Source organism: Girardinichthys multiradiatus, chromosome 9 (genome assembly GCF_021462225.1).
Source record: "Girardinichthys multiradiatus isolate DD_20200921_A chromosome 9, DD_fGirMul_XY1, whole genome shotgun sequence".
Classification (NCBI taxonomy): domain Eukaryota; kingdom Metazoa; phylum Chordata; class Actinopteri; order Cyprinodontiformes; family Goodeidae; genus Girardinichthys; species Girardinichthys multiradiatus.
The window spans coordinates 3,775,085-3,795,602 of NC_061802.1; the positions used below are offsets into that span (position 1 = coordinate 3,775,085).

The window sequence follows — 20,518 nt, forward strand, 5'->3', positions numbered from 1 at the left end:
AATGTAAAACCTTTATTTTAAAACTATTAAATAATCTATGTTTTGTAATGTTAATTTTAATACAAAATGGGACATCAAAAATCTATTTATACCCTTCTCTAATTGCTGAGCAGATTTTTGCACGTTTCCTTCAGTATTTTGATGATTTACCTTTGGTGTAGAACTCCAAGTCTTTGAGGCTGGAAGGCCTTCGTGCCATCACCCTAATCTTTATTTTCCTCCACAGATTCTCTAGCAGATACAAGTCAGAACTCTGGGTCGCTCATAAATGTTAATATTACGCTGAGATGAAGGGAACATTTGGAAGGTGTACGAATAATTTTGGGTTTAGTGTTTGCAGGAGTTCTGTTTTCTTTCTCATCTTCAGCAGAACTTATCTTGCCTTTCAGGTGCTTCTTTAGTCTTGGAAACCGATTAAAATGTGGTAATTATTGCTTTTGCTTGGTTTAGTAACTGAAACTAACATATTAAGTGTTTTTGTATTTATTGGGGACTGAATTAGGTACTAAGTTGCCGTGTTGCCTTATTTGCATTGGTTGGTTTGGTTGCAGAAGTTGCAGGTTCATTTGCTGATGCTACAGAGATCATCTACAGAGTTGTTATTTTATTGATATAAGTTGCATTTTTAAGCTTGAAATGCTGTTTAGGATTTGCATATTTACCTGTTTTGAAGCCTCAGCTTGAACACAGTTTTTTATCATGTGTTTGGTTTGGTTTGCAGGATTGTGGAGCGGGGATACTACAGCGAAAGAGATGCAGCCCATGTCATTAAACAGATCCTCGAAGCTGTGGCGGTAAGATCCGTATAAAACTGTCTGACATATCACCCATACATTATACAGAGCCAGATTGTCACGTAACCATAAACTTCAGTGTAATATTGAGATTTCATGTGACACACCAGCATGAAGTACAGCATAAAGGTGAATTTGCCGGAAAACGATGCACTGTTTTCACATCTTTTTACAAGAAACAATCTGAATAAGTGGCGTGCATCTGTATTCACCCCATTTACTCTGATACCCCTAATCAGTAAACAGAGCCCATCTGTTTGTAATTTAACTTCAGTCTAACTGCAGCTGTTCTGTTTCTGGCCTCAGAGGTTTGTTAGAGAACAAAACAGAACAAACAGCATCATGGAGACCAAGGAACACTGCAGAGAAGTCCGGGAGAAGGTTGTGGAGAAGTTAACAGCAGCATTAGGTTTTACAACAATAGCTTTGAACATCTAATAGAGCTCTGTTTAATCCGTCATCTGAACATGGAGAGAGGATGGACCAACTGAAGACCGACCAAGACATCGAGGTCGACTTAATCTGACAGGCTGGGCAAGGAGAGCATTAATCAGACAACCAATGGTAACTCTGGTGGAGCTGCAGAGACCCACCGCTCAGGTGGGGGAGTGTCTGTTGACTGGACAACTATTTGTGTACCCCACAAATCTTGTCTTTATCTGATTGGCACTTATCTAGTTGCATGGTGAACATCGCTGGTTGCTTTTGCACAGGCCTGGATTCATAATTGCAGCTGCTTTGGTAGCGTTACTTCAGTGCCACCAGAATCAGATCCACTCCGTCTCTGCAACTATTCTGATCATCGGATGGCTGCTCTCACTCACCAGCATGGTTACACCTCTGCAGCTTCACACCAAACTCCCGCTTTAAAGTGGCTGTTTTTAGATGTAAGAGTGTCAAGACTTCAACAGGTCGTCGACACCGCAGCGCGAGTGTGAATAAAACACTTTGTCAACACTTCAGGGGTGTTAGAGGGAGGCTTTTATTCCGTGTGATGCAGCCAGATTGCTGTTTTCTACTGAAAGCAAGAAGAGAAACTGATATGCTTCTTCATAAAGAAAGGATCAGCCTGAAACATCCTTCTGCTGGAACAGAAATCAGCCTTTCAGGATGTCAGAGACAGAATATCTTTTCTTCTGTAGGCGTGAGCTCTTCTAAGCTGATTAGTCATAGACTCCTGTTTCTAAACAGAATTAATGAAACATCAAAGTGACAAAAAATCATACTGGTGCGATGGTGGCTCAGATGGTAGGGGTTCGTCCTGATGGTTGTCAGAGGGACCGGTGGCACGGACTGTATGGCAGCCCCAGTCTGCCCCAGGGCAGCTGTGGCTACAGTGTAGCCTACCTCTGTCAGTGTGTGAATGTGTGGATGACTGATTGTAATGTAATGTGCTTTGGACTCCTCGGATTTGATAAGGCACTACAAGGGCAGGCCATTTACCGTTTAAAGGTTAACATGCAGTGGTTAATGAAAACCAGGCGTTCAGGGATACAGGCAGGAAAAGCTGATAATCTTCAGCTGATGCTTTCTGTTGCACCTCATGTTCATCTGATAATCACAAACAGAATTAAAATCAAAGTATGTGGTGTCTGTAACAGGTTGTCAGCCTTGTTTGTTCTGACCATTTCAATTCATCATGGTTTTCACTATTGTGGTGTTGAACTGCATTATGATACTGGCTGAGGGTAACTCACTGAAGGGAAGGCTGCAGTAAAAAACTATTTATCCACATTACTATTAATATTTATTAATATTAGTAGGTAATAGTAGTACAGTAGTATCCCAAAAAATAATAAATTTGACAACTGCCCATTTTTAAATGATGTCACGACACCAAATAGTAAACCCACATGATGCACCTTCCTCGCACTGTTATAAAGTCCAAACTATAGAGCTACATTTAACACTCCAAATAAATAAATGATGTTAAAGTCTAAACCCTCTAAACTGCATCTGATCATTTATTGTGCAGATCCTTGAGCTGAAGCAAAGCATCGACCATCTGATGTTACCGAAACCCTTTTCCCTCTCTGCATTATGCAACTGTAGATCATGCAGCTCGTTCATAATGGCTCTCTGCAACCAGGGTTTGCAGTGAGAGCTGTTTTGCCACTTTCAGTTGATTTCAAGAGATTCTTTTTCCAAAATGTATAACCAAAAAATAACAAAATGCTTATTTTTCCCATAAAAGCTGCAAGTCAACTTCTCCCTGAATTTATCCATCCTTCATGCTTCTCTCTGCTGACAGGCTGTATGGAAATGCTATTTTTGTTTTCCAGCAGGACCTGGTTCTGGCCCACACTGCCAAAGGTATCAAAAGCTGGTCCAACGACCACAGTGTTCCTGTGCGTGATTGGCCAGCAAACTCCCCTGACCCGAACCCCATAGAGAATCTATGGGCTGTTGTCAAGAGGAAGATGAGAGACACCTCTGATATTTGGCACCATGAGATGTACCTGCATATTTATTCTAATTGGAAGATTGAAAATAGTTGGCCAAAAAAGTATTCATGACTTTGACAAGTGCTACATGTTGGGATTTCTGAATCCTACTTTGTGCAGAAGGTTTATCTTAAAACTGTGGAAAAAGATTACGTGAAATCTATACGAAGGAGGTGTCCACGATGTTGCCTAAAAATTCTAGAAATAGAGGTGACATATAACGATAACATGTCAATAATTACTGTATCTTTGCCGTGTTTCTGGCCTGTGCAGTCAGGAGGTACTTTAGCGCCCTTCAGCAGCCTTAGGCTGGCTTTGTGCTCATAGCTTCTAATGGAAGACCACTCTTTACTTTAGTTGATTTCTTCCATCCTCCTCCCTGTTCATGGTGCCAGGATGACCTTAAATCCTTAATATCCATATAAACTCCGACTAGCTTCAGAGTATGACAAACGTGGAAAACAAAATGTTCTCAAGTTAAAGCTCAAATATGTTCCAAAAATCATGCTGGCTGCTGGAATAAAATAATAATCAATTTCAACACTTTTTACACATCCTCACCAGTGATGCCAATTAGTATAGAGGTTGCTGTGACTGCAGGGCATTTCAAGGAGGAACTGTCCTCAACCCAGACTGGAAAAATGGTTGAAGAAAGGTGAAACAAAAACCACGAATATTAGTTTAAGGTGTTGACCTCTCCTCAGAATTCTCCAGCTCTCAGTTCAACATCCGTAAGATCTTCTGCTCAGACAAGCTGAGGCTTGTAAGCCTTATCTGGCCTTTTACAGCATCTGCTAGAGACAGCTTGGTGCCAAATATCACAGCAAAGCGTGTGAGGTTCGGAGGAGTTTACGCCTCGAAAGGTCAGGGTTATTTTTGTAATAAAAAGGGAAGATTGAGTTTTTGCGTTGCTGCGACTGGTTTGGGTTGCAGACACTTCTTGTAGAAGCGGTGTTCATCAGCTGCAGGTCTCTTATGTAACAGCAGCTTCCATCCTGCTGCTGAACAGATTAAAACCAGAGAGGATTAACACACGCACACACACACTGACCACAACTGACCTACATTTATCAAACATACGCCTGTTTATGCATGCGTGTTTATGTGTATGCATGCTTGTCGTGTTGACATGTGTGTGCATTGGGATTACTCTGCAGTTGTATTTGTTATGTTAGATGTGAATGTGGCGTTAATCTGCAGCGAGAGAAACACGCTGTGGTCCCAGAGCACAACAACATCTTTTTATAGCCGTTTCTCAGCTTCCTACCAGGCGTTGATGGAGGCGATGAGTTTCATGCATCTGGGATGAGAAAATTAATTAGATTCATGGAAATATCCTTCTGATGCCACCTCGAATTTAATGCCTGCAGCATATCTAAAAAAACAGGGACAGAAGCAAGTGAATACGGAAAGGTCTTACATCCAATTAGGTTAATTGTCAGCAGGCCAGACCAGAAACATAATTAGGCATGAAAAGAGAATTCAGGTGAGTCTTTTAGGAGCAAGACAATGGGGAGTTTTAACACTTTTTGGGTGCATCTTGAAGTGCAGTTACAAAAAAATTCAGTAGTTTAGAAAATCATTGTAAAAATCATGATAATACCTCTAAGAAGGACATAAAGCTAAAAATGGCTCTTAGGCAGAATCAGGATAAAACAAACATTCTTAGGTGAAAATAACTGCAAATACAGAGAAACATGAGAAGTATTGTTTGTAAGAAGCTAAAATTGACAAAACAAAACAATGTCAGTACCCATATTAGTACGATCTATGGTAGAAAACTGTCCGCTTGTCTGATCTGGAAGATATGGAAGCAACAGGGCATGTATGTGTCTGTCTCCATCCACCCTGCCAAATCTTCCCAAAAACCTCCATCAACCAAGACATCTCCCCCTCACCTGAAGGCTTTAATGTGCGTCCCCTCCTCCTCTCCACTTTGGTGTCTCGTTATGTTCCTGTCAATGTTCCAGGTAGACTTTAAGTGGATCAGCTTTCACAGTGGGCTCCTCCCATGTTCTTCTGTGTTTTAGTATTTGCACGGTAACGGGGTTGTCCATCGCGACCTGAAACCAGAGAACCTGCTGTACGCCGACCTGTCGCTGGACGCGCCACTGAAGATAGGTATCCAACCACACACTCATTCTGCACATGAATATGACTCAGCTGTGACTGTCACTTAGTGACCAGGGTATCCAATATGTATGTCCAGACATTAAAAATCAAAATAAAACTCTATTAAACTCTATGAAAATTAGAAATATTTAAAGTTTGTTGTCAAACTTCTGAACATTAATTAAAACATCTCACTTGGGACCCAAACTAAATATTAATAACAGAGCACAAAAAAACAGCTACACAGAAACAGCACAAACAAACCGGAGGCCTGAGTTTGGACAGAAGACCTTCACAAATTCCCGGACATTGAAGCCTTCCCAGCATGCCGTGGGCCATCCTCAGAATGAGTAATTTCCATTAGTTTCTGTGTGTAATTACCAGGAAGTTTTTCTAAAGGTTTTCAAAGAATGATGCTCAAAGAGATTACTTTTCAAAGGTCATGGTCAGGTGCTTTGTATGCAAGCAGCATTTGAAGGTTAATATTAGATTAGTTCAGCTGAGCTGCATTTATAGATTTATTTATGCAGAAGATACCCTGCCCTGTCAGTCAATCCCACCCGACGACCAAACGGTCTTGGCACGAATTTTGGACTCACTCTCTGACTTATCGACATGGATGAAAACCCATCATCTCCAACTAAAACTTGATCGTTAAACATAAGAAAGATCCAGCTGTATCTAACCCAGCACACCACCCAGCTCCTGGTGCTGTCTAAAGGCTCCCACATCTTCAGCCTCTGCAGATGTCTTCGAGGTGGACTCAAAGTGGACGTCCACTGGACATGTCGGCATAAAGCTATATATTTATGACCGTGTATGAGTTGTTACACAATAAACTGCTTAGTGTGAGAAATGTTGGAATTTGTCATGAAAAACGTAGGAAAATGAAACGTTTGTCTCCGTGTAACAGTGTTCATTCTGCGTTGTGTCTTTTGTTGAAATAAGCCGGACTGCAGCTGATGCGAAAACACCTTTATGATTTCGCCGCCTGCACCAATACGACAAATAGAAAGCAGTCAGACAAGCTCCTCAGTGTTCTCCACAGATCCTTCTCCTACGAGAAAAGAGGCCGTCTAATCTCATGGGAGAGCGTTTACCCCGCTGCAATGGTATGGCCCGTTAGACTATCTGTTGGGCACTGAACTGAGACCCCACAAAGACAGTCTGTGAAACCAATGTGCTCAACAGTACTAACAATAATCCACCATTACTATTATAAAACACATTAAATACAAATAAAATTAACACTTTTACACCGGATGTTACCCACGATTGTTCCGCAGTGGAGCTTTCGTCTTTTCAAAATAAAAGTTACCGCTGCCTACAAACTAACTAACTGTTCTACAATCTGGTGTAACAACATTACACTGCTACACACGCGCTATCCGCGCCTTTCGCAATACGCCCGACTCTGTGGGAGCCTTAAGGTCATCTCCTGCCTTGAGTACTGGAAAGCCCTCCTAACTGGTCTCCAAACCCGCTTTAAGGAACTTCTTTGCAAATGTTCCAGAACTCGGCGACTCCTCTGGCCTTTAATCAGCCTAAAAAAAGCACACGAAACCCGTCTGTTCCACTGGTTACTCTTAGCCGCCAGCATCTAATCAGGTCTCTGATGTTAGTCTAGGAAGTGCTTAATGGAGTGGCCCCATCTACTAGTGTTGTAATTATGAATATGAATATATTATTTAATATTAATATTTTAATATTTTATTAAATAATATTTCAGTTTGTTAAGGGTCGCCTGTGAACACCAGCCCAAAAAGGCGGTGGTATTAGGACAAAATTGAAAGGGATGAGCCAAGCTCTGGCATTATTGAACAGCAGAACTCTGCACACACACAGATATACACAATATAAACAAGTGAATCAAAGATGATTGAGAACCATGACTAAAAGAGTAATGCAACATTACCATGCAATGTTATTTATGTTTGAGAACCAAGGATTATCTTGAAAAATCTGGAAATGAAGTTAAGTTAGTCTTGGAACTAACTGAGGCAATTATTGGTATACCTTCAAACAACCATTCATAATGCAAGATCAGATCAAACATTATTTTAAAACAACATTTTAAAGAATGATTTGCTGAAAAAAACTAACCTTCTGGATGACCAGTTCTCAATGGTGTTTAATTAGCTGCCTTTATTTATTAAAATAATATTTACGGAACTATTATTATGGAAATATTCAAATAATATTCAAAGAAATATTATTTTGAATAAGAACCAAACCTTTTGGATAAATGGGGCTTAATGGTGTTAAATTAGCTGGCTTTGCCTAGTACAAATAATATTTTAGGAAATATTTTGGATGAGGACCAACAATCTTTCTGGGTAAATGATCTTCAGCTGACTCATAAAGTGGGCGAGCACGTGTTCTTAGCCGTTAGCGGTTGAAGCTAACAAAAGAAACCGAACCGTACGACACAGGCATGTTCAACTCCTTGAGTGGCCGCAATATGGCGGTGTAGCCCTCGCTACCTGGACGTGCACGCAGGAAGGCGTGCGATGCGGTCATTTTTTTCCAGGCCGCGGAGGAAATCAGCTTTGATTAGGGTTGCTTCTGGTGGCCTCAGAAGTAATGCCAAGTCAAGCTTGTCTCATTACACCCTTTATATGAATGAATGCCGAACAGTCGAACGGGCAAATCATTGCTTAACTTTGTTACATGTGATCGTAGTCGCTCTGGATCCAAGTTAAAGAGCTATGTCTGCTTGCCAGCAAGGAGACATTGGCTCTTTCTCCTTCCAGCTCCACTGGGGACCTGTGTGGAAGAGGTCTGTTTGTTGGAATGCTGGGTTTTCATACAAACAGTGACGTCATGGGAAGTCTGCTGTTACTCCCTTCTCGTTCCTGTTCCTGGCTGTGCTGGAGGTTTGTTAATGTGATTTATTTTGAAAGTTCCAGAAAAGTTCTTACTGGCCTTTAATGTTTAATGGCCGAGGTCCAACACTAGAATGCTCTCTTTTGTTTTTTAGATAAATGAATACAGCAGCACAGTGTTTGTTATCCATGTTCTTTAACACTGAGGTAACAGCAGGAACCATGTTGGTATGGAGATAAAGTGAAATTAGAATGAGATAAAATGCACAATGGTGAACTGTATCAGATTTATTATTTAACAATAGGGCTTACCTCGGCTCAAACATCTGTAAAAATACAAATATTCTCGCAGCTCTTACTAAAACCGTTAAAAAATTAACATCTTGCCTTGCTGTAATCTCTCTGAGGTACGGAAGCTCTCCAAGAAAGCTTGTCTTAGTGCCGGCCCAGCGGCTCTTTGGTGGCTCATTATTTTCAGAGAAGCCTCTCTGCATCCAGATGGCCAGCGAGCCCCTGGCTAAATGCTACAGATGGACGAGCGAGACTTCTCTCCAACAAACACCTTTCATTTAGTTCACAGAGCCTCCTGCAGAGAAGCACATTCTCCTCCACCCCCGCAGCTTCAGCCCCCTCGTTCATCCTAAAATAGAAACAGAAGAAACTCACTTCAACTTTAAAGAATATGTTGTGACTCAGTTTGGTCCAAATGTTTTCTTGTCTCACAGCCGACTTTGGTCTTTCCAAAATCATCGACGATCAGGTCACCATGAAGACCGTCTGTGGTACTCCGGGGTACTGCGGTAAGTAAAATACACTGGGCAGCAGAGGTACACACAGTACTACATGTATGGCTCTATTAGGCTTAAATGTAGTGGATCATGTGAAGAAAAAAAATACAGTAAATATAATTAAACCAATACAGGTAGAAACAATTAAGGCACAGATTTAATATGTAGCTGAAGGAAGTCAGCAGGTGCGGAAGGCGCCCTCTGCATTTATTGGCACTCCTGGTGAGGAAGAGTAAGAAGCCTTAAAATATATTTGTTGCAGGTGCATCATTTCATTTGGAAAATCTAAAAATAGAACTTAAACATGTTTATTCAGTGGTTGAAATCCAGTCCATCCATTGTCAATACCTGCTTACTCATTGCCAGGTGGGTGGGAGCGGCAGTTCCTGACTCCAGCAGGCAGTGGGCGAGAGGCGGGGGTACATCCTGGACAGATTACAAGTCCATCACAGAGACACACAGGACAAACATCCATGAACGCACACACTTATACCTAAGGACAGTGGCATCCAAAGTCAGTCCTCAAAGGCTGTTGTCCTGCAATTGAGATGTGTCCTAAGTCCAACACATCTGAACCAAAGAACTGAATCACCTTCTCAGGCTCTTAAGTTCTACAGAGTCCTGCTAATGACCCACTTCAGGTGTGTGGACGCTGAGACACATTTAAAAGTTGCAGGACATCGGCCCTTAAGGATAGGAGTTTGACACCTGTGTTTCAGACAAAGGACCGTTGATGATTCTGATTAAACTATTGAATGCTGGAGTCCAGCATCATGTCCTGTCTTGGACACTTTAGCACATAGAACCAAATGTGTGTTAAAGGTGCCAATGTCCAACTCTGGTCCACCAGGGCCATTGTCCTGCATATTTTAGATGTGTTCCAGCTCCAACACAGCTGTTTCAGCTAGGTGAGTTAGCTCCTGAGTACAGGAGTCTCCTGTTGACTCAGGAGTTTTCAACCAGGGAAACCTCTAAACAATGCAGGACACCAGTCCTAGAGGACTGACTTTGGACACCACTGCTAGAGATTGGGACAGGATCCTCTCTCAATGCTGTCTTCCCTACAGCTCAGCCCTCAGGACAAATCCACGATTTAGGTCTGGTGACTGAGATGGCCATGGAAGAAGGTTGATTTTGTGTCAGGTGAATAATTTCTAGGTGGTTTGGGTCATATAATTAACATAGAAGGTCATTGAAAACGTTTTCACCAGAAAACGCTGTCGTGTAAACAGGGCCGGGATGAAGGAAACCTTCCAAACCCCATAGTTCATACTGAAGGTGAAGACAATATGAACACGGCAAACAAATGATGGCTGAAGATTGAATGAAAAACACTTTGATTCAGTTAGAAATTCTCCATTATTTGTTCCTTTATTTGTATTTATATTATTTATAAATCTCATGGGGTTATTGCAAGTTAAATTTAATGTTCTTTAAATTTAAAGAAATGAAATGTAAAATTTCCATGTGTTAAATTAAGAGCTAAGGACAACTATTCCAAGGTTTGAACTCCTAATCTACAGCATTGCATTGTTAAGGCAGACTAGACTCCATGCATTTGATAAGAAAATATTTCAGTCACTAGAAACTTCAAACTTTGGGCAAAAGACTAGAGGCTTGACTTGCAGATGGTAAAAAATAACCTCTGAACATCTTTGACACCTGGAATACTAAAGGAGCTACATCCATTAACATTTACTTTTCCTTCCCATAGAAAGGACTCCTGGATCAGTGCTTCTTTGTTCTCTTTGTGTCTCTGCTCTGTTCTCTCAAACCCCCAGTCGGTCGTGGCAGATAGCCGCTCACACTGAGCCTGGTTCTGGTTCTGCTGGAGGTTTCTTCCTGTTAAAAGGGAGTTTTTCCTCTCCACTGTCGCTACATGCATGCTCAGTATGAGGGATTGCTGCAAAGTCAACGCCAGTGACTGTCCACTGTCTCTACATGCTCATCCAGGAGGAGTGAATGCTGCAAGTCACTGACTGGATGCAATCTGCTGTGATTCCTTAGACCGAAAAACTTTTTATCCAATTTGAATAAATAACTGAATCTGACTGTTTGATAGTTTGGATTAATTAGAATGTATGTACCTGACTTTTGTGAAGAGCCTTGAGACGACATGTGTTGTGAATTGGCGCTATATAAATAAACTGAATTGAATTGAATTGATTTGAACAGGAAATAATAATAATGAATTGAATTGAACAGGAAATAATGATAATGAATTGAATTGAATTGAATACCACAGATGTGACCCATTTCCTGTACTGGGTGTCTGTGTGTGGTGGCACCAACTCCCGCTGCACTCGACACCATGTGAATTTCCCCCTAAACTCTTGAATAGACTTTGATCCACAAACCTCTAATGGCTGTGGTTATACCTCTTGCTCGTGTACCTTTTTCTACCATGCTTTTTCCTTCCACTCAACTTTCCATTAATATGCCTGGATGCAGAACCCTTAAGCCAGCTTCTTTTAGCAATGACCTTCCGTGACTTATCCTGGTTGTGGAGGTCTCCATGATTGCATAGGGCATAACATATCCGTCTTAAAATTCCAGTTTTTATTGGTCTTATGTAGACTGTAAGCCTTAAGACTTGAAATGTAGCAATGTTTAGTGAATGTACAGTACAGACCAAAAGTTAGAACACACCTTCTCATTCAAAGAGTTTTCTTTATTTTCATGACTATGAATATTGTAGCTTCACACTGAAGGCATCAAAACTATGAATTAACACATGTGGAATTATATACTGAACTAAAAAGTGTGAAACAATTGAAAATATGTCTTATATTCTAGGTTCTTCAAAGTAGCCACCTTTTGCTTTGATTACTGCTCCACACACTCTTGGTATTCTGTTGATGAGCTTCAAGAGGTAGTCACCTGAAATGGTTTTCCAACAGTCTTGAAGGAGTTCCCAGAGATGCTTAGCACCTTTCCTGGGGCGGTCCTCATGTGAGCCAGTTTCTTTGTAGCGCTTGATGGTTTTTGCGACTGCACTTGGGGACACTTTCAAAGTTTTCCCAATTGTTTGGACTGACTGACCTTCATTTCTTAAAGTAATGATCGCCACTCGTTTTTCTTTACTTAGCTGCTTTTTTCTTGCCATAATACAAATTCTAACAGTCTATTCAGTAGGATTATCAGCTGTGTACTGTATCCACCTCCTGCACAACACAACTGATGGTCCCAACCCCATTTATAAAGCTTGAAATCCCACTTATTAAACCTGACAGGGCGCACCTGTGAAGTGAAAACCATTTCAGGTGACTACGTCTTGAATCTCATCATAGAATGCCAAGAATGTGCGGAGCAGTAATCAAAGCAAAAGGTGGCTACTTTGAAGAACCTAGAATATAAGACATATTTTCAGTTGTTTCACACTTTTTTGTTCAGTATATAATTCCACATGTGTTAATTCATAGTTTTGATGCCTTCAGTGTGAAGCTACAATATTCATAGTCATGAAAATAAAGACAACTCTTGAGAAGGTGTGTCCAAACTTTTGGTCTGTACTGTATATCATATACATTTCACTTTTTTTTGATTGACTTACTGTAATAAAATAATTTTTGACAATGTTCTAGGCTGTTAAATAGCCATGTCTTTGCATGGCCGTGCACTGCATTTTAGTATCACTTGCATCAGTGATTGCATTCACCTGACATCCGGAGGTGGGCGGCGATGCGTTCACTGCAGCCGCTGCTCTGTGGGATTTCTCAGACCTCTTGGTCGGAGCTTCTGTCAACCATCTGGCAGCTAACCGACTCCTCTGCCTACAGCTCCAGAGATCCTGCGGGGAAATGCCTACGGCCCCGAGGTGGACATGTGGTCAGTGGGCGTCATCCTGTACATCCTGTGAGTTCGCTTTCTGTGTGCTGCCAGCCTGAACACACACACACACACACACACACACACACACACACACGCACACACACACACACACTCTTGTTTTGCTATATGTAGTGAGGACCATCTGTTGACTCCCATTGACTTCCATTGATTTTCAGTCATTTTCAACCCTTTCTATGCCCTAACCCTGACAATAACCCTAAACCTAACCATTACCAGTGCATGCCTAACCCTAACCTTAACCTAAAGACAATTCATACCTTAGTCTTAAACCTAACCGTTAGCAAAAGAGGTCGTGAGGACCAGCAAAATGTCCTCACTTTGTTACAAACGGTCCTCAATTTGATGGTGAAATCAGGAAAATGGTTCTCACTGTGATGCCAAGACAGGAACACACACACACACACACACACACACACAAAAGACTGATTCATCATTGACTCAGCCCCATTAGTGCACATTTCACATGGAAGTTTTATTCTCTTAGTGCATCCATTAGAGCCGTTGACACAATGTGCACCAGAACATGGTTCTCAGACATTAAGTCGGTTCTAATGGTGCCTCCAGATGGGTTCACTGATCATAGGGTCAATATTCCCTGCAGAGGCTTTTCTTCAAGAAGTGATGTGAGATAATTGGCATGTAGTCTTGTCTAATTCTTGTCTCCTTGTTGGAATAGGTGGAGTAGCTACTGGCTGTCAGTATTTTATCTCAATGAGACAGCAGTCAGTTTAAAGAATCAGGGAGAAAACTGGCATCAAGGAGTCAAGGTAGCAGTATATATAACTTCAATTTACCTCATTTGAACATTAATTAATAGTAAGTCCATACATACCCTAAAATATTTAGTCTAAGTTTAGACATCTTTAAACCCAAGTAGTTTTGCCCTAAAAAATTAAAACTTTATTCAAACAGTGGCCGTTGGGGGCGGGCGGTCGGTCATACATGCATACATACAGAATTTATGGTAGACTGTGATGGCCAGTCTTGCAGTTTTGACCTCATATTTTTTACAGTACCGATGCGCAGTAAATCTTAAAGTCCTCGTTCCTCTTCTCCAGGCTGTGTGGGTTTGAGCCGTTCTTTGACCCAAGAGGCGATCAGTACATGTACAGCCGCATCCTGAACTGCGACTATGAGTTTGTGTCTCCATGGTGGGACGAGGTCTCCCTCAATGCCAAGGATTTGGTGAGTTCTTCTTCTGTCCTGACATCTTCCAACAAAACTGAATTTGAATGTAATTTAATTGAACTGAAAAAACCTTGGAGATATTTTGTAACTCTAAAATAAATTATACCTTTAACTGGAACATGTTCAGACACACTTTGACAAACATTCAGAAAAGACAACAGTTTGAACAGAAAATAGAAAAGCATTTACTGTGACTCTAATTTTATTGCAGTCAGCAGAAACTCAACATACTTGAGCTTTTTTCTCACTTGATTTAACCTATTTGGATCTGCAGGTAAACAGATAAACAGTGACCCTGGTAAACAGCCACTGCTGCCTATCAATCTTGGAGGTCTTCCAAACACTTTGAGGTCCATTATCCTTCAAAGATAAATATCATACCTAAGAAGAAACATTAAAGGTTTACCTGTTGTGAATAAAGTGAAGCTGAGTAGTTCAAATAACTTGGAGTGACGTTCTGGAGTGATGCTAGGATGGAGCAGGAGACTGAAAGATGAATCAGAGCTTCACCTACAGTAATGAGGGCATTGCTCCGGTCTGCAGAAGGAAAGAAGAAATTGAGTCCAAAGGCAAAGTTCTGGTTTTATCAGTCCATCAACCTCCTCTGTGATAAAGAGATACAGACCAAACTTAGGAGGTCGGATGCAAGAGGCTGAAAAGAGCCTTCTCAGTAGGGTGGCTGGTGGCCTTAGAGACAAGGTGAGGAGCTCCATCATCCAGGGGGAACTAGGAGGAGGGCCTCTGCGGTTTTGCATCAACCGAGTCAGTGGGGATGCTCCAGTCATTAGTTGAGGATTCCTCTTTGATGCTTCCCGTTTTAAGATGTTAATTCACTGGAAGGAGACCCCTGAGCAGGCCTGAACTCACAGCAGGGAATATACACATCCTTTCTGGCATGGGAACGCCTTGAATATCCTTATGAGGAGCTGAATAATGCTGAGTGGAGAGATGCATATTTGGGTATTGTTCCTGGACCTTTCACCTGTTCTTTAACAGAAGATAATGGAGGGATAGGGGGAAAAGATTCAACTTAACATCTATCTTCTCATGTACCCAACCAGTCTTCCCTTTGAGAATCCGTTGTTATTTTCCCTGCAGGTCAGTAAGCTGATTGTTCTTGACCCTCACAAGCGCCTCAGTGTCCTAGAGGCCCTGCAGCACCCCTGGGTTCTGGGAAAAGCGGCTCGTTTCTCCCACATGGACACTACCCAGAGGAAACTGCAGGAGTTTAATGCTAGACGCAAACTTAAGGTACCTAAAATCATTTCTGTGGTTTGTCTGGCATCATAAACTCCGCATTTTAAGTTAAGTATTTTTCTCCACATAAATCCTACTGGTAGAACTCTAGGTTTATAACAAAACTGCTAAATTCCAGGAAAAATGCAAACACCATGTGATGCTTTTAACTTCAGTATCAACTTATATTTATACAGGTAAATGTAATTGGGGCACAGTAAACGGTACTTTAGGTAAATACCTTCTTCCCAAGTTCTGTTTGTACTTAAGGAATGTGTGTGAGCAAAGGCTTTAGTTGTTTTTTTAAGTGCACATATAGGAAGCTAGATATAATACCCAACAGTTAGTGATTTATAAATAAAAATATACCAGGTCAAAAGTCAGTGAAGGTCAGTTAACCAGAGAGGATAATTAATTTAATCCTATTACATGTGTGGTAAGAATTTAGCAGCAACAAATCATTTTCTCCAGTTATTTCTATGTTTAATATTTTTTAGATGTTAAATTCAGGATTTAAAGGAAAGGCCTTCATCAATAAAAATACCATGATATTTAACTTAAGACAAATTCAAATAGGGTGTCTTGTGAGGACGAAGTATGGAGACTGCAGCGATTTTTTTGTTAGTTAAAAACAATATTCTCTTAAAGTGGAACAGATGTGACTGACTGTCAAATGCAACCTGCAGATGATCAAACACCAGGGCAGCTGTGTTTGCATGATGATAAACAACTGGCATCTGCATAGAGAGGGAGAGAAGTGCATCTCTAATATTCTGATCTACATTAGCTATATAATTTGTAAAATCTATTGGCCCTTTGAAGGAGCCTTGGAGAACACGTTTTGTGATATCTAGCTAGCAAGAACACAGGGCATTGAACTAAAGTCAACGCTTTACAACCAGACAGAGAGTAAATATCTTCTGGTATGATCTACACTGTGAAATGCTTTTGATAACTCTCAAAAGTGCACTCAAAATCTTATTCAAATCCTTCTTTGAGCCAAAACATTTTATTTTGATTTACTCCACCCAAATGTAACTCTACAGCTTTGCATAAATTATTATTCTTTTTCTGACTCTAAAATATTTACCGACGAAACAGTCTTTGTTACACGAACACAAAATTATTTAGTTTTATATCGTCTGGCCTCTTCGAACATTCTCGCAGAATGTCCAGTTGGTGGCGGTAATGCGCCATTATAGTTGGTTTACCAACTGCCAAAAAAGATCACAAGAAGAAGACTGACGTCTGCTGACATGTGATATGCATGTTTGTTCATAAGTGAACAAAATTGAGTTGATCATACAAATTCATTTGTCATTAGGTTATTTAAATTTTATGAGTTAGTTAATGCAGGGACATATATACACTCAAAAAAAGAAAACTGGGTATCTGTTACCTTATCTTAAGTTTAACATGTAGCTTCTACTTAGTAAAATCATGTTTTGTGTTTGAACATATTTAAAACATGTCGTTTTAGCTTGAAATACAACAATGTAAAATTTACTAGATGTTATGTTAAAACAACGTAATTCTATTTGGTTAAGATTGCAAATAATTTCTGCTTCCAAAACAGTAGGTGGCAGTAATGTGTGATGTATATTGTTAACTGGTTTCTCAATAGCCACTTGAACGTTTATGGCTACCTGATCAGAATCCAAGAATCCAGTTTTAAGAAATGCTCATAGGTGTTTTTCTTTAAACAAACATGATGTACAGACTAGGACACTGATGTTTTAGCCTGTATGCTGTATTGTAGCATGCCGCTGCAGGTAACTGTCGGGAAATGGAATATGGGTAGAGTTCAAGTTCATTGTTAATCATTTGTTAGCTGGTTTAGCATTATTCTTTTAGTGTGTTAGTCTGTTGTTGTTTCCCATCTTTATGTGTTCATTATGTGTTATATTTATTATAGTTTTTGTTAGACCGTTCCGCAGAGAAACCCTGAATGAGGAAGACCAGTTGGGTTTACTCCATGCATTTAAAATTAAATAACAAAGTTGCCTCTTTATGAGAAATGTTTGTTGAACAGCAGAAGCCATAATTCTGTCAGCAGTCACTGATAAGCTCTTACTGGAGTATAAGTGCCAAAAATGTGGCACAATTAAACTTTACACTGCAGTACTTTCTTAAAATCAACTGCAACTACCCTATAAAATATAGCAACTCATAAGTATATCATATACGTTGAAACGGCTCAAGGAAATCATGTTAGTTCATAACATTTACACTCACACATCTGGTTGGATTGAACCTTAGTAATTATGTTACAGGAATGCAAATACATCATGTTCGCCCAACATAAATAGAATGAGGTCACTAAACAAAATAGTTTCTTGCATTTTATTTACGTGGAAATTCTTTCCATAACTTTATTACGTTCTGTGAACAAGTCATTTTTTTAAGTGTAGCTCAACAGAATTCCATTTTATTGAGTTCAACCAACCAAAATTATTTCCTTTTAACGGTATGTGAACAACATTTGTTTAACTGACTCAGTTAAATTACACTGTGCTAATGTATGTAGATTTGGTTCAGCTAGCAAAAATGTATTGGATGGAAAAACTGCCATCAATTAAACTGAGTTTCTATCAGTGGTAACACAGTAGTCCTTTGCATCGAAGGGTTGCATAAAAAAAGCCCTCCTTCTGTGTGCTATTGTCAACAGGCTGCCATGAAGGCTGTTGTAGCCACCAGCAGAATGCATGAAGGATCCCGACGTCGCACTGACAGCTGCGAGATTCCAGGTTCAGGGACTCCAAGGCAGAGCAGCATGCAACAAGACCCGCCTCCTGAGTCATCAGGCCCCGCCCCCGAGGAAAAAGAGACCACACCCCCAGACCAGCAGGTACCCCAGAAAGATGAACCTAAGCTTGCCGACCAGAGTCCTGCCAGCCCCTCCCCTCCGTGTAGCCCCAACCCCCCCAGCTCTGATGGCCCGCCCACAGGCCCCGCCCTCATCAGGCCCCCACTGCGTGCCGATGGGCTCCGACAGGCTTCAGTCATCCCCAAATCCATGCTTGTCCAACCCCGGCTGCCGCAGAAGAGCTGCTCTGTCATCGAGTCAGTCCACGAAAAGGAGGCCACGTCCCCACTGGACTCACCTCCGAGTCCCATTAACCTCAGCAACGGCTTCGCGCCGGGGCCAGAGCCAGGCACTAAGACCGCTCACTGCCAGTGAACGGTCAACAGAGTGGCTTCAGTGTCACAACAAAAACCCAACAGTTGCGCCTTCCAGTCGTTCTTTACAAACATCCCAGTCTGCTGTCTGGGAACAAAAAATGGACACAGGTTTGTGCAAATTTAGGCATCGCCTCAGCCTGAGTTTTACTTGACTGACTAGCTAATCAGTCAACAGTTGATCTCATGCTGATGGTTGGTTCGGCAGACTGAAAGAAGCCAAAAGAGCTAATAGACAATAATGGCTGAACCCATTTTCAGCACAATGCCCATTTAAAGATAAATATGGATGTTTGTGAATCTAGTCTGGTGGATCTCAGAATGAATGTAAAGCTGGAAATGAGCAGAAAAAGGAGGTTAAGGCATTTTTTTACCCGGAAACATTTTAGTTTCTGCCTCGGATTAGTGATCTGGGAGAAAATGTGCACTCCTGAAAAGGGTTTAAAGTATATTTTCTTGTAAAAAAGCATTATGGTCCAAACTAATGTAAACACAGACAGCAGGCCTCCAGACCTGGTTGGCCAAATGTTTCATTTTTCTGGCTCTTCCTGTTAAAGTCCAGGGGATCTTCATCCCATTTAGGAATAATTTCCACTATGCTTATTCTTCCAGATGTTATCTGATTGTAAAGTTCTCTGGCTGCAGGACCATGTGTATGGAGATGCTAACAATCTGTGATGCTTCACTTTGATTAAGAGCTGTGGCCATTTTGTGGTGTGATGAAAGGCCACTTTCAGCTGGTTTTTAGTTTGCTGCCACTTTGCAGAGGCTGTTCAACATTTCTAACTAAGCACTGACTGAATTACACATGTTTATTGGTGAAATATTTACTCATGAATGTGTTCAGTAGAGAGCTGGAGCCAGAAATACAGAGCAGATCCTGTGGATCCATTTTGTATTAATTTTATCTGGTTTAACTCAAACTTAATGTAGGGTACCTTCACACAGGATGAAGACCCCATACCACATAAAACCTGAAAAACTGGCCAGAACATCAATGGTCTTTACAGTGGATGGTCTTTGCTTGATAAAACATGAGTTCCTCAAATTCTTTGTGCATGCATCAAACTTCTGTAGCGAGGCCATGTTGGATTATTATCGTGGTGGTAGTGTATCCTCTGTGTGGCTTGGTCAGTAAGAATTTCATGCAGGTATTAGCTCAAAGTCATCTTCTAGCTCCTCCCTGCATCCTGACTTGGCCATTTACAGTTTTGCCTGGTCGCAGTTGGGAGCATGTTCACGTCCACGTTCCAATAGTTTGTGAAGGGCATACTATGATCTTCACTCATTATGAAGACACCATAAGCTCTTGCTGACACACAGTGGTCAGTTCAGGTTTGAGGTGCTAAGAAAGCATTAATTCAGGGTTTATGCATATTTACAAAAATAAATTAAAAAATCTAAGATTATCATAAAGATCTTTCAGTTTATTTTATTCAATCCAGTTTATTAATATAGCGCCAATTCACAACATATGTCGTCTCAAGGCACTTCACAACAGTCAGGTTCATACATTCCAATTAATCCTAACCATTGAACAGTGCAGTCAGATTCAGTTATTTATTCAAATTGTATAAAAAGTTTTTCTATCTAAGGAAACCCAGCAGACTGCATCCAGTCAGTGACTTGCAGCATTCGCTCCTCCCGGATGAGCATGTAGAGACAGTGGACAGTCACTGGCGTTGACTTTGCAGCAATCCCTCATACTGAGCATGCATGTAGCGACAGTGGAGAGGAAAAACTCCCTTTTAACGGGAAGAAACCTCCAGCAGAACCAGAACCAGGCTCAGTGTGAGCGGCCATCTGCCACGACCGACTGGGGGTTTGAGAGAACAGAGCAGAGACACAAAGAGAACAAAGAAGCACTGATCCAGGAGTCCTTTCTATGGGAAGGAAAAGTAAATGTTAATGGATGTAGCTCCTTTAGTCGTTTCATCTAGAAAGAAAGAACAGATAAACTCTGAGCCAGTTTTCAAGGTTAGAGTCTGAAAGAGAGCACATAGAGTTAGTTACAGTAGAAGCTCAGTCAATTTCCATATCTAGGAGAGAGAAAGGGTTAAACACTAAAAGACAGGGCTATGTGGATCATCGGTAGAGGG

At 41.0% G+C, this 20,518-nt stretch overlaps 1 protein-coding gene across 1 annotated transcript in view; it reads left to right on the top strand.

The window, feature by feature from the left end:
* si:ch73-60h1.1 (calcium/calmodulin-dependent protein kinase type IV) overlaps positions 1–19,912 on the top strand; it is a 31,907-nt gene extending 11,995 nt beyond the window's left edge. Inside the window, exons 5-11 of the mRNA XM_047374119.1 lie at positions 722–794; positions 5,269–5,359; positions 8,901–8,975; positions 12,743–12,818; positions 13,874–14,000; positions 15,102–15,254; positions 17,908–19,912. Of these exons, the coding sequence (XP_047230075.1) occupies positions 722–794; positions 5,269–5,359; positions 8,901–8,975; positions 12,743–12,818; positions 13,874–14,000; positions 15,102–15,254; positions 17,908–18,420 (1,108 nt within the window). The 3' untranslated portion in view covers positions 18,421–19,912. The remainder of the gene's footprint in view (positions 1–721; positions 795–5,268; positions 5,360–8,900; positions 8,976–12,742; positions 12,819–13,873; positions 14,001–15,101; positions 15,255–17,907) is intronic.
* The last annotated feature ends 606 nt before the right edge of the window (positions 19,913–20,518 follow it).